We start from the raw sequence: 12,985 nt of genomic DNA, 5'->3' as shown, positions 1-12,985 counted from the left end.
AAATGATAGCACTGAGCATCAGACCAAGTGCTCTGTGTGCAACCTAAATTTTGCTTTCTTTAGAAGGTTACCAGACAATCGTGGCAATGTGGTCCACTTGAATCTTTTGCAGAACCTTTACGATCTTCGAAATATTGCTCCTTTTCAGATGTTGAATTGTAAAGACTAAAAGAAGATTTATAAAATTAAAAATCTGCATTTATTATTTTAAAACGTCAATATTCCAGGCTAAAATATAACCCCAATTAAACACCTAACTTAAAATTGGGGTAGGTGAAAGGGGAAAATGGGAGAATCCACCATCACCCTATTTTTGTGGAAAATAACAATTCAGCTCAGGAAGAATTTGGAGGTAAAGGGGCCATCTGGATCACACATGCAACACTTCATACCAGGTGATCAACAGGGCAGCCCACAAAGAGAACTGCAAAAGGGCTTTTTTTGTCAGAGATAATCTGTGGTGATGACACTATTCAACAACAAGTAAGGATGGGCAAAAGGTTAACACATACAACAAAATTATAATCTGCGACATATGCTTAAGAAAATTATCTGTTCTTTCAGTGCACTTGACAACTTTACATGTCTATCCTTAGCTTCTGTTTCTCTGCATATGAAGTTTCCATCAAATAAAGTGGGAAAGTTGTGTCCTTAACCACACAAAAGTTCAGTTTTTGCATAGTATACACACAGAGAAATAAACCTAAAATGCAAGAACTTAATTTCTTCCAAATGAAATTAATTTCATTAAGAACTAAGATGAAGCTAAATATGAACTCAAGGAACAAAGTGACTTTGACAGAACTTAAAGTAGAAAATGCCTGGAAAATTATTATTGAGTGAAGATTAAATACTTACACTTTAAGAAAATATTCAGTAAGTTAAATCACCTCTGTGCTGTATGGCATGTCAAATGGTTTTTGAGAAACACTTCCTCAAAATAATAAATCTCCTCTTGTGTGGAGGTGGCTGTTTTCTAGATACAGAAAACTATTTTTGAAACTGTTGAATAGTCCTAAACGTTACAGTCTTTTAATGCTTAAGCTCTCTTCAGGAATTTTTATAGTTCTAACCGAGAGCTGTAGGAATGGAAAATAACGGTGCAGTAACCAAGAAGCAGGGCCAACTGCAGCAACTAGCTGCTATTTACAAGCCTCACCACTAATCTGGACTAGTCAACGCACACAGTGATCTGGCTAATACAAAATTCTGACCTCCTTGATTTTCAGCCATTAAACTTAACATTCAAAATAAGCACTAGAGAAGTACAAAAGTACCACACAGGGGTAGCTTTCACATGCCAAGAACTAAATAACTTCATGATCTGAAAGATAAAATACTTGCGGATGTCAGCTGAGACAAGACCCAGAAACACCAAAACACCTGTAATTCTACACTCAGTCAGATAAAGAAAGGGACAGGATTCTTTGATTGGTCTGAAGAGAATAGTTCTGTGCAGGCTGCTATTATTGCTTGAGAGAAGCAGAAAACATACTAAGGTATGGATTGATTAGAGAAATTTCTTCACATTTAAGAAACATGCAAACTTTGCAGACTCTGTAGACAAAAAGTCTAATATTTCTGTAATTGTTTTTCTTCTTTGATGATTAATACCTCTAAGTCTATGTACTTCTGAACACTTTGTAACCAAGCTCCAGTACTTGTGTATTTTGTAGGCACAAGACAGAATTAGAATTTCTTTTACGTGATTCAACCAAATACATTTTCCAGTCACTAGTGATGCCACATTTAATAAGGAAAAAAGAAGCATACACAAATTTAAAGCTCTTTTAAAATAAGACCAGATTGCTTTACTCCTTCTTGTAAGTACTTTTTTTCTTTGAGGCACAACAGCAATGCTTTCACAGTTGAGAAAGCTTATTTGGTACGAAGTTTAGGATTTACTCAGAGAATTCAGATTTGACTATAGGTCTAACTAGGGCTAAATATTTGTCCTATCTGCTCATCATGATTATTATATAATCAAGGTTTTAGCTGCTTGTAACTAAATAAACCATTAAGATTAGTAAATAACTGTATCAAATCTAAGGTTATTATCCTTGCTCCTAAATATACAGAATTACAGAATGTCAGGGACTGGAAGGGACCTCAAAAGATCATCTAGTCCAATCCCCCTGCTGGAGCTGGAACACAGTGTCCTATCTTCAATGACTCCAATTAAGGCTTGCATATGATTCCAACCAGAAACTTGCAGATGTCATTAAATTGCTAGCTTGTGATAGACCCAAAGCAGCCCTAGGTCTTAAGACAGTAATTGTATCCATCTGTAGACTTTTCAGTTTACCTTAAACTGCTGTGATGCAAAGACAGTGAGTGCGTGATCTATTAAAACAGAGATGATTACAGATCCATAAACTAGCACTGAAATATACCTATGTTACCCACAGAGAGACAACAGAACTACCAATATTAATTACTTAAACTCTTACCACTTTTAGTGGTATAGGGATTCTTAATCACAAACAAAAACCCTATACCACTACTTTAAAGAATAAAGCAGTTTGATTATTTGCATCTGTCAGCAGATGTAAGCAATTTGGTTTCACTGTGAATGGAGCATTAACATCTATGACTTCAGGTCAACAAAATCTTTTCAAGTATATCAGGTGGTATAATTCATTTGATCTGAAGATGTCACTACCATCCAAATAATCTATCTTCTATAAGAACATTTCTTCACTCACGAAGACAAGAAGAAACTGACAGCTGCATGAAACTTTACAGGTACTTTTAAAGATTTAACTGTTGTCTGGAGATAAATGGGACAATGATGTATAAACTGAAAGGCTTAGAAATGCAGAATCCTTACCTTTGCGGCCTTCTGCAAGCTTCTTTTTAAATTCAGTAGATAAAAGAGAGATCATCTATAAGTTACTGAATAGAAACAACCTATCTACAGACATTTGCAAGCTGTTTGCTGACTAGATACAGATGCATTTTTTCAAATACTTGTTTCAGATATGAGAGAAAGTTCCTTCAATCCCCTTTTCTATCTTTTTATTTTTTGTGAGAAATTATATAAAACTTAACAGCTATCTGCCTGACAGTTTGCTATAATGATCCTCGTTGTACATCTTTTCTTATGTATAAATAGTTCCTGCTTAGCAATTAAAATTTTGAAGACATACTTTATGCAATAACAAGCAGTAGTCACAATGTACTTGAACTCTCTTTTCCTCAAATATTTTGAAGACTTTTGCTTTCAGAAATGGCTGAATTACTGTTAATAAGCAAAAATTTTGATTTTAATTCCATAATTAACGTTTGGTATGGTTACTCAGGAATTTTGACAATATGAGCGCAAAATTTGAACCTAGACTTTTATACAGTTGTACATTAAACATGATTTGAAATATGCTCACATGCCTAGTTAATCAAATTGCAGAAGTGTGACTACAATGGCAAAGTTTGGATTGTTGTATCATGCTGTCAGTGCAGAGCAAGAGATATCCCAAGAACAAATAAGCACCTAAAGTTATAAGTGACAATTACGATAAAATGTTTCAATGAGCTTCTAAAACAGTTTTATTATGGAGATGGAAATTTTAAAAAGTAAGCTTAGCTGTGTTGACACAAAGGACAGTGAAGTTGATGGCCTGAATCACTTCTGACACTTTCATGTATATTTGTGGTATAATCTCTAATTCATGTACATGGAAATTAATTTCCAAACAACCACCTCAACTCTTAAAAAATGAAGCTGCTTTTTTCAAATATCAGAGAATATTATATGGAAGAATGACACATCAAGTAACTTTAAAATGGCACAGAATGAAAACATGAATCCTTTTAGAAAACATTTAGGACACGTGAAGTCATTATCTTAACTGTCTTAGCAGACTTTGAATAAATATTATGGGAAAAAAAAAAAAAAAAAAAAACAGAATAAGGCTACATAGCCTCCAGTTTTAACCTATGTTTTAATGCTCAAGCATTTTCTGAAATATATTTATGATCATTAGCTATCCCTCACTGGTCCCTGTGTAATGAAATAGGAAAAACATATCATGGAAAGGACAGTTACAGTTTAAATAGACTCAGTTATCTCTGATCAAAAATAAACGAACCTGCAAATATTGACTACTTTACTGCAACTTTCATTGTTCCACAACTTGATGTGCTACATCCCAAAGATGAAAGGGATTAGGATACAACTAATGAGGCAAGAATCAGTACTGGCATGAGGCAGATAAAATGCATGTATACAAATGGCATAGACACACACACAAATATATATATACACACACAGAGACACATATGTAAGACAGCAATTAGCAGATTTTAATACCTATGCGTAAGGCAACTGCAAAACTGCACAAACCACAGTCTTTTAGCACTGAAAGCTGCTTGAAAATTTAAGCATATAATTAACCTCCCGGCCCATAGCCTTCTAGCCCAAGGAGCAGTCCATTGAATTTTTTCTACAACTTATGAACAAGCCAAGGAATTTACATCACAGTCAGAGGATTCTTTTGCTGAATTAACCCCATCTCCCTCTGACCCTAAGAAGCCATAAACCAACAGGATACAGCAGAGGGAGAATGTGCTATAGTGTTTCAACTGACCTACAGAGAGCTGTCTCTGTCATTCCAAGGCTGGAAACCCAGATGATGAATTACAGAGCAAAATGTTAGGTTCAGATGCAAACATCAACCACTTCCCTCCACACATGCACATGCAGACATGTTCACTCACCCCAAACCATCTCAGTTTCTGCAAAAGGCCAAGTACTGTTAGGGCTCATTTACAGAGTCTTATTCTAAGATAAAAGAGGGAAGAAAATTGCTTATTGAAGAAGCATGCATCCATCTGTGAGTAACAGTATTTAAGAATGTGTGCTGCATATTGAATAAAAGCTTGTCTTTTTGTACGTAGATTATTAAGTATGACAGAAGTACAAGTCCAAAGCAGAATGAGCAGGATTCCAAGAATCTTAGCTCGAACAACCCTATCAAAAAAAATGAAAATAAAACATGATACAAAACTCTTTTTAAAAGACTTCTGCCTAGTTTTATTTGGTAAACAAAGAACAAAGCCTCTTATATAAAGAAGCTAATAAAGTCTAGCTGACCACATGCTCAACAAATGCGATAATACAAATATCTGCAGTAGGACCTCAAAACTAATCTCTAAGACATGAAGCTCTTTGCAATCTTTACACTTACGATGTACTGCTCAGCTGCACTGAAGACTTATCCCCAGCTGAAGACTTATTTACAAAGACAAATAATCTCTTGCAAATGGACAGTGGCTGACTCACTTCTAACTCAGAATGAAAAGTGATACTTTGAAGTCTGACTAAAAAAGGATTCCACAATTTTGAATTGAGTAATTTAAAATCAATAAATTTAACAGATACCAAGAGGTACTCAATACAGCGACATTTCAAAACCAAATATTCCACTGAATGTAACAAGTTTGTGGCTCTCCTCTGGTGAAATGAAGACTTTTCTGAAAAAGCCTGACAAGTTGTCAAGACTTTTCACAATACTGTGAACTTCATTACTAAAGTATTCAAATGAGTACTTTCTTTGTACTGTTTCCAGATAATATTAATTTCCTTTACCAACTATTCTGACTTTCTTTTGAAATGATGCAAGATATCCTTCAGAAAGCTGTGCTTCACTCAGATCCCCTGAATACAGCACAGTTTTTGCACACTAAAACGCAATTTTCTTTGGTAATCACCAAAGCAAATTGTCTGCATACATTATGATCTCAAACAAGTTAGCTGAAGTCTTCAGCCACAGGCCAAGTCAAAACCTCCCCTTCTGAATTGAAGCACATATCTATGGAGGCATTTTCTCACTAAACTTAGTATAAAGTTCTGCACTAACTTACTAATTACTATTTTTTTAACCACTGGGAAGTCAAAACTTAGAGGCAATTTCCTCCTGCTCCCTTTTTTCCACTTTTCATCGTAATTACCTTGAAATGATCAGGAGCTGTATGAGAATGACATCAAAATACATATAGGTGAAAATGTGTATCAGTTTTAGAGTGAAGGATGCAAATAAAAAATCCCTCTAACAAAAATCCCATTGGCATCACTATAGGAACTAGACTGGAAGAGGAAAGGATCAGTTGCAGGTCACTAAAAATTAATTCAGCAAGATATTTTTCTTTAATTTATAATATTTATAAATTATAAAATTTATAATTTATAATCTCTTTAAAAGGAGTACTTTAAGCTTTTTATATAGGGAACTTGAAAGTTTTCTTCATTTTTATCTGCAGTGAGATTCTTCATGAGGTACTTTCACATTGAATGGATATTCCACTAACTGAAACATGCACCATCTCCTGACACAGAACTGCCTCCCACCATATTTAATCCACAATGATAATCAAAAACCTCAGTGCCTTTCAACTTCTCCTAAGTTTAAAATGTCATTGCTTACAGCTTCTGTTATAACAGTGGTTAAAAATGTTGCAAGCCTCTATCTCCAAGATTAGAGTTCTCTGGTGTGATGTTTCATGAAACTCACCATAGCATAACTCCAAATTTTGGAAAAATCTCCTTGAGAGCACTGAAACATTAAATGCAACTGGCAGGAGAACGTGTGAAAAGCATTTTCACTTGGACATCTATAAAACTTTTCCCAAGATCTATCTGCACTATCAGCTTGAAAAACTAGAGCCTCTCTACTGTGCAAACCAATGTGTAACATGCACAGTACACAGAAGAAACTCTACCTAAGGTTTCAGAAAAGGACCTATGAAATAAGAAAGCAAACAAAACAAAACAAAAAAATATGTAAGTTCTAATTTCCATGGAGGTCTAGTATGTAAAAACAAGAAAATTAAAGGCTAATGGTTTCCTCATGAGATGGCAAGAAATATCCATAAAGTAACAAGATAATCCTCAACTCCCCCACCCTCCCCCCCCAAGAAAAAAAAAAGAACAGGTAATTGAAATTGAGGCAGCTGTGGTCCTAGAGACCTGGACTGATGGGCAGAGTGACTACCAGTGCTATCAAATTGCTTCCTTTCACTCCTGAAAATGTGGTTCTTTAATGTACAGCCCAAGTGAGTAAGTGGCTGGTCCTTCTGATTGAACAGTACCCAAGAATTCTCTCAGTTCTCATATCATATGCTCCATGAATGGTATTCTGTGTTTTCATGTTTGTTTTTTTCCCCCTCCTCTTCTGTGCATCTTGAGGAAGTCACCAAAAAAAAAAAAAAAAAAAGAACAAAAAAAGATACAGCATGCAGGGAGGACTTTGAAAGAGGTTGTGGAGGTGCAGTTCTAGAAGAAAGAACAAGCATAAGGAATAGGAATAGACAGAAGAGAGAACTGTTGCATAGTGGTTCTGTCTTAACAGCTTTGACTTTCAGGGTCTTTTCTGTCTATGATTACAATATATACTAACCACCTGAGCAAAACGCTTAAATACAGGCTCATAAGTATGTTTTATAAAGTTGTCATGAATGACAAGTGTTCCAAACATGAAATTCAGCAAAGATGAAGATCTAACAATTAAGCTGAAGTTTAGTCATTTAAATTGACTACAGGATCACAAAATTTGTTAGTGGTAGTCAAATCCAAAATCATAAAATACATCAAACTAATAAAGACCTGTAATCCCAACAGGTGGTCCTGATACACTGAAGTGATTAATACTTATGCCAAAAATCACATGAAGCTGAGTTATTAGAAACACCAATTCTGTCACCTTCCTGCAAACCAAATATGCTTATATGAAGTAAATGGAATGTCACACAAAGACTACTTGTTAATAGATGCTTTGGCTGTGAAAAGCAAATCTACACAATTTTATGTTGGAAACAAATTATCACAAAGTGGCCCCTTTCGTTTGCCTGCCAATTATATGAAATGCAAATATAAGCTCTGAAAGTTGAAACCTATCTAAATGACATGACTATTTTCAGTGTGTTTACAGAAGCACATAAGGAAACAGGAGCACAATCTGGGTGACAATATAAAACAAGTTACATAACTCAAACTTAGGAATACTAACAAAACAGCAGAATGATTCAGATGTTGCAACTGAAAATAAATTTGGAACTAAAGTGTTCTAAAAGTAGAACATTCTAATTTGGCTAACATGTAGGCTGTAATAAAGTCAGAGGATACAATAACATGAGTTTGGAGTTTCAAAACACCTCGGAAGTCATAGAAATGAATGAATTCACACTGAATGTTCATATAAATAACCATGTATATGTGTGTATATAATCACAGTTCAAAACAGAACCTGGTTTTACACATTACGGAGGTAAAACGTCTGAAAAAAAAGGCTGTTAGGCCTATCTATAAATTTCTGTTTCTAGATAAACTAAGCATTTTTAGACAAACTTACAGATACTTTGGCATTCAATTTAGACATTTTTTTTCAGTTCCTTACAGTAGGTATCACTGTACCTGTATGGCTTCGAATATGAACTCTGAGTGTTCCATTGCTTGCAAATTTCTGTCCACAATACGGGCAAATTTTTTCTTTTTCGCCTGTGTGAGTCTACATGAAGTGACGAAAGATAAGAATGAAAGTTACAGCATTGCCTTCAAATAGTAGAATATGGAACAGTTTAACTGTATTTCACATTGACCGCTATTCTCTCCAACAACCATTATTCATGTCATTCCATCGTGTCAGAGAGAGATTTAAAGGAATTAAACTGTTATTTTTATTTTCTTCTTAAATTTCTAAACTAATCTCATTATTAATATATAAAAAATGTTTTCATAGTTCATAAGTTTACAATTTCCTCAATAGTTATAACAAATTTCCAATTCACCTTTGTGTATTTTCATCATTAAAATAATAATAAAACCATTTTTCAGATTAATTTCTCTCATAGCAGTTTATAAACTAGAAAACAGAAACTTGATTACCTAAATAAAATTAACCAAAATGGGACTATTTTTAAAAGCTTGTAACTTCTCTGAATTTTACTTCATTATTAAATGTAGTTCAGAGTTTTACCAAATGCAGTACAGCTTTTTCCACTCACAACTTGAACAGGAGCTTCAAAACGTCTCTATGGAGAACTGTGTAAATGATTTGTGACACTTTCATATGAATGAATCACAGACATCAGTTCATCTGAAATATGACAGACAGAAATGCTCCAAAGTGCAAGTTCTCACTGACTTCAGTCAATATACATTGCATATTGGATCCTGTCTGATTTGTAATAAATGCTAGAATCAGATTGTATTTACAGAATTAATCATAAGAAGGATATTGTGATTGTCACTAAATCTGAATCATAAGCTGGGCATGTCTTTTCAAATCAACCTTTTAGGGCTACACTGCCTTTAATAAAAATAATTGTTTCAAATTCTCCCATCCACTTTCTACGGTCAAACGCAAGACCACCTTCAAGTAAGTTATATGCAAGGATTCTCCTTATTTTTTATACAATACTTCCCAATTCTGAATTGAAGATTTATAAGCCTATTTAATAAGTTCTCCTTACAGTCACGACAGCTTTATACAGGGTTTTTAATGAACTTTTCATAGAAAGAATATATATACATATTTTTTTATTTAACGAAAGGAATTGATACAAAGTTCTTCATTATATTATAAAACCTTTCTCTCACATGGTACATGTTATTGCTGCATTTGAAGGAAGATTTATACAAGGATAAGCATTAATTCCCACGTCTATAAGATATGGTAAAGTTGGAGAGGCAAGTCAAGACTCCTCTACATTTCACCCTCAATTCTGAAAACAGATTGATGGGATAATGCACAGTATTTGTCTTAATCGTGCACTGAAAATATTATACCAGTTACTCCATTACACATAAGGACATGCAAGGAATAAATACAAAATAATTGATTTTACTCACTTTTTTATGACTTTTCAGGACAGAAGGTGTCACAAAAGCTTTGTCACAGAGATCGCACTTGTATTTCTTATGTCCATCATGTACAACTTGAATATGAACATTTAAGGTGTCCTTTCTTTTGAAAGTAGCATCACAGTGATCACACTTGAAGGTCCTCTCACCTTATGAAGAAGAAAATCAGGTTTGAACATATTAGCTTTCTGTGTAAGTATATTAATCATTATCATTTCATAAAACTAATGAAATTGAAGAGCTACATCCTGAAAACAGAAAGATAATCTCAAATCAGGTAAAAATATCATAGGGAAATTAAGAAAGTAGAAAGTAGCTCTGACAATAAGATAGCCAGAAATGTGAGATTAAGTATAGCTAAGGATGAAATGGCTACCAGTGAAAAGGAACATGGGTTTTATCCTCCAGCACCTCCAGTAATAAACTGTATAAAAAAAAAAAAAATAGGAGTAATAGACTTCATTTGAAACTTAAATGGTAAGAAAGATCTTTCTGAATACAGAGGAATTCTCAAAATGAGAAATACTTGCTTCTCATTCATGTCAATATAAGTAAACTCACATAAAAAAGATGAAAAGTATTATAGCCATGTTACTGTTCAAACTATAAGGTTAAGATTATGACAGAAAGTTAATATTACTTTTTAAATTAAATACCTCAGAGAAAGAAAGAAGCACTATACTGTGAAAATCTGTATACAGCTTTTCAGAAAACAAACAAGATATATAATCTGGCAAAGAAATCATCACAATGAACCTTCTTTTTATTTTGCTACTGGATTAGTTAACTTATTAAGATTAAATCATCTACAATGTGGCACACATTCAGAAATCAATGGTGCTTAGGGTTCTAACCAGAGTCGCAGTCTAAACCTGAAATTGGCTTTCTATATCCCAAAAAACTTTCACAGCAGCAACTCTAATACAAAAAAAAAGACCACCATAATCTGAGGACTATTGCTCACTTCTTACTTTTCAAGACAGAGCTCTGAGTTGCAGCCTCCAGATCTGAGTAAGACACAGACTTGCATATGCATTAACTAATTTTTCCAGTAGCAATGACATATGGAGAGAGGTAACCTATTTTCTTGATACAGATCCACAAATCCTAAAATAATCCCAGTCCTAGTCCAAAATGAATGTAAATTGATATCAGTATGCTGCATATTAAAGCCCATTTGATGCTGCATGTTGAGGCATTCAAAAACAATATTTCTTTATTACAATTTATAGATATAATACCTATAAGTAAGGCTTACCAATACAGTGGTGCAACAAATACCCATACACATTCCAAAGCCTAGAAAAACTGTTTCTCTCCACTATAAATCAGCCAAATTGCCCTCTTCTCCACAACTCTCAAAACACTTATTCCTTTTCACTTTGGTAACAAAAGCTGTTTTGTCTTCAATGACACTGGAATATGCTAAAAGATGCTAGAATAAGTTGTCTCGCCCTAAAGTACTTGCAGTCTAGCAATCCAGAAAAAAATTTAAGGTCAATAGGGATACAATTTAATATGCTGCTATGTGGAGGATTAACACTTCTAAGCCTCTAGTGAACATCTTCAGTTCTCGTCTTGGAAACATGAGACTACTTTGCAAACAAAGTGAAGTCATTACTATTTTTACATTAAATTTACATTAAATTTTTTACTGCTTTGACAAAAGAAAATATCCAAGTAATTTTCATTAAAGGAAATTACGTCGTATCTGCCAGAGGGTAGAAAGGCATTACAGAGGGACCTAGATAGACTGGAGCAATGGGCCAAAGTAAACCGAATGAGTTTCAATAAGGCCAAATGTTGGGTCCTGCATTTTGGCCACAACAACACTAGGCAACCCTACAGGCTTGGGGAGAAGTGGCTGGAAAGCTGCCTGATAGAAATGGACCTTGGTGGACAGTGAGCTGAGTATGAGCCAGCAGTGTGCCCAGGTGACCAAGAAGGCCGATGGCATCCTGGCTTGTATCAGAAATGGCGTGGTGAGCAAGACTAGAGAAGTCATCCTGCCCCTGTACTTGGGATTGGTGTCTTGCTCCATTTTTGGAGATGGTTCTCTTCTCTCTCTCTCTCTCTCTTAATTCTTCTTTAATTCTAGAATTAAAGTTCTACTGGATCAAAAAATGTAAGTTTATTTTTTTTTTAGTTCAACCAATGTAAATATTCCTCAAATCAAAGCACTATCTTCTGTGTTACCAGGATTTTAGATCAGTAATATATATATATTTTTAATTTCAATTGCTAACACTAACATGGCTGAATGGTCATTCAAGCTCTGTAAATATTGAGAAAATTCCACAAAAAATAAATCTGCACACAGTATTACAGTACAGAATGTCATGAACACATTAGTCATAATGGAAAATGGCCACAGAATTTTTTTCTGGGCTGCTAATTCTACACTATTGGCAGGAAACACTAGCATATAGCAAAGTCAGGACTGGCACAGGAGAAACAATTTCAGTTTTGAGCTCTGAAATGGATCACCTACAAAAGCTGAGTAAGACACCTCTTTATATTTGTTTCCAATTTCTATTTCTTAAAATGAAGGTAATACTATCACATTTAGTGCAGGAAATCTTATAATCAGATCTCAAACCATGGTCAATTTTCTACAGTGCATTTGTATTTGCATTTAAGTGCATTCAAAGGCAAGGTTTGAATTTGCTCTGAATTTTCTAATTCCTAGTGATTAGAGTTGAATTTTAAGTCTCATTTAATATAGGAAGTTGTATATTTGAACAAGCTGGTAGGAGTCTATTTTTTCTCAGTCAGACAAGAGAACTGAAGATGCTCTTTTTCCTCTGTGACTTAGCACTTACTGTTATGAATTAGTAGATGTCTTTGTAGAGAGAATGGGGTTCGGAACAAAGCTTTGCATTCCTCACACTGGAATGGTCTCTCTTCAGAATGGGTCTGCAGATGAAAGACAACATGTCAGAGGAAAGGCTCAGGGAAATCAATTAGCTGTCATTAGAGTAATTATATTTAATTTTCCGAACTGAATTCAGGAGGGGGATATATTAACAATTTGAAATATCAGGGGACAGAGATTTAAAATAATCTTTGTGCCATTATTCTGAATCCTAAAAGCCAGCAAAACTGCCTCTGAATTAATGTACCACCCTG

The 12,985-nt window shown here is 34.5% G+C and overlaps 1 protein-coding gene across 5 annotated transcripts in view; it reads right to left on the bottom strand.

Moving 5' to 3' along the window:
• PRDM5 (PR/SET domain 5) overlaps nucleotides 1-12,985 on the bottom strand; it is a 105,335-nt gene that overhangs the window by 24,643 nt on the left and 67,707 nt on the right. For all 5 annotated transcript variants that reach the window (XM_090139191.1, XM_090139193.1, XM_031596893.2 and 2 more), the window contains 3 exons: nucleotides 12,679-12,772; nucleotides 9,845-10,005; nucleotides 8,408-8,501 (listed from right to left, as the gene is read on the bottom strand). In XM_090139191.1, the coding sequence (XP_089995317.1) occupies nucleotides 8,408-8,501; nucleotides 9,845-10,005; nucleotides 12,679-12,772 (349 nt within the window). The remainder of the gene's footprint in view (nucleotides 1-8,407; nucleotides 8,502-9,844; nucleotides 10,006-12,678; nucleotides 12,773-12,985) is intronic.

The sequence above is a fragment of the Phasianus colchicus genome, chromosome 4 (assembly GCF_987193195.1).
Source record: "Phasianus colchicus chromosome 4, bPhaCol1.hap1.1, whole genome shotgun sequence".
Taxonomy (NCBI): domain Eukaryota; kingdom Metazoa; phylum Chordata; class Aves; order Galliformes; family Phasianidae; genus Phasianus; species Phasianus colchicus.
The sequence above is the reverse complement of the archived record's forward strand: the minus strand, read 5'-3'. Positions and strand labels throughout refer to the sequence as shown.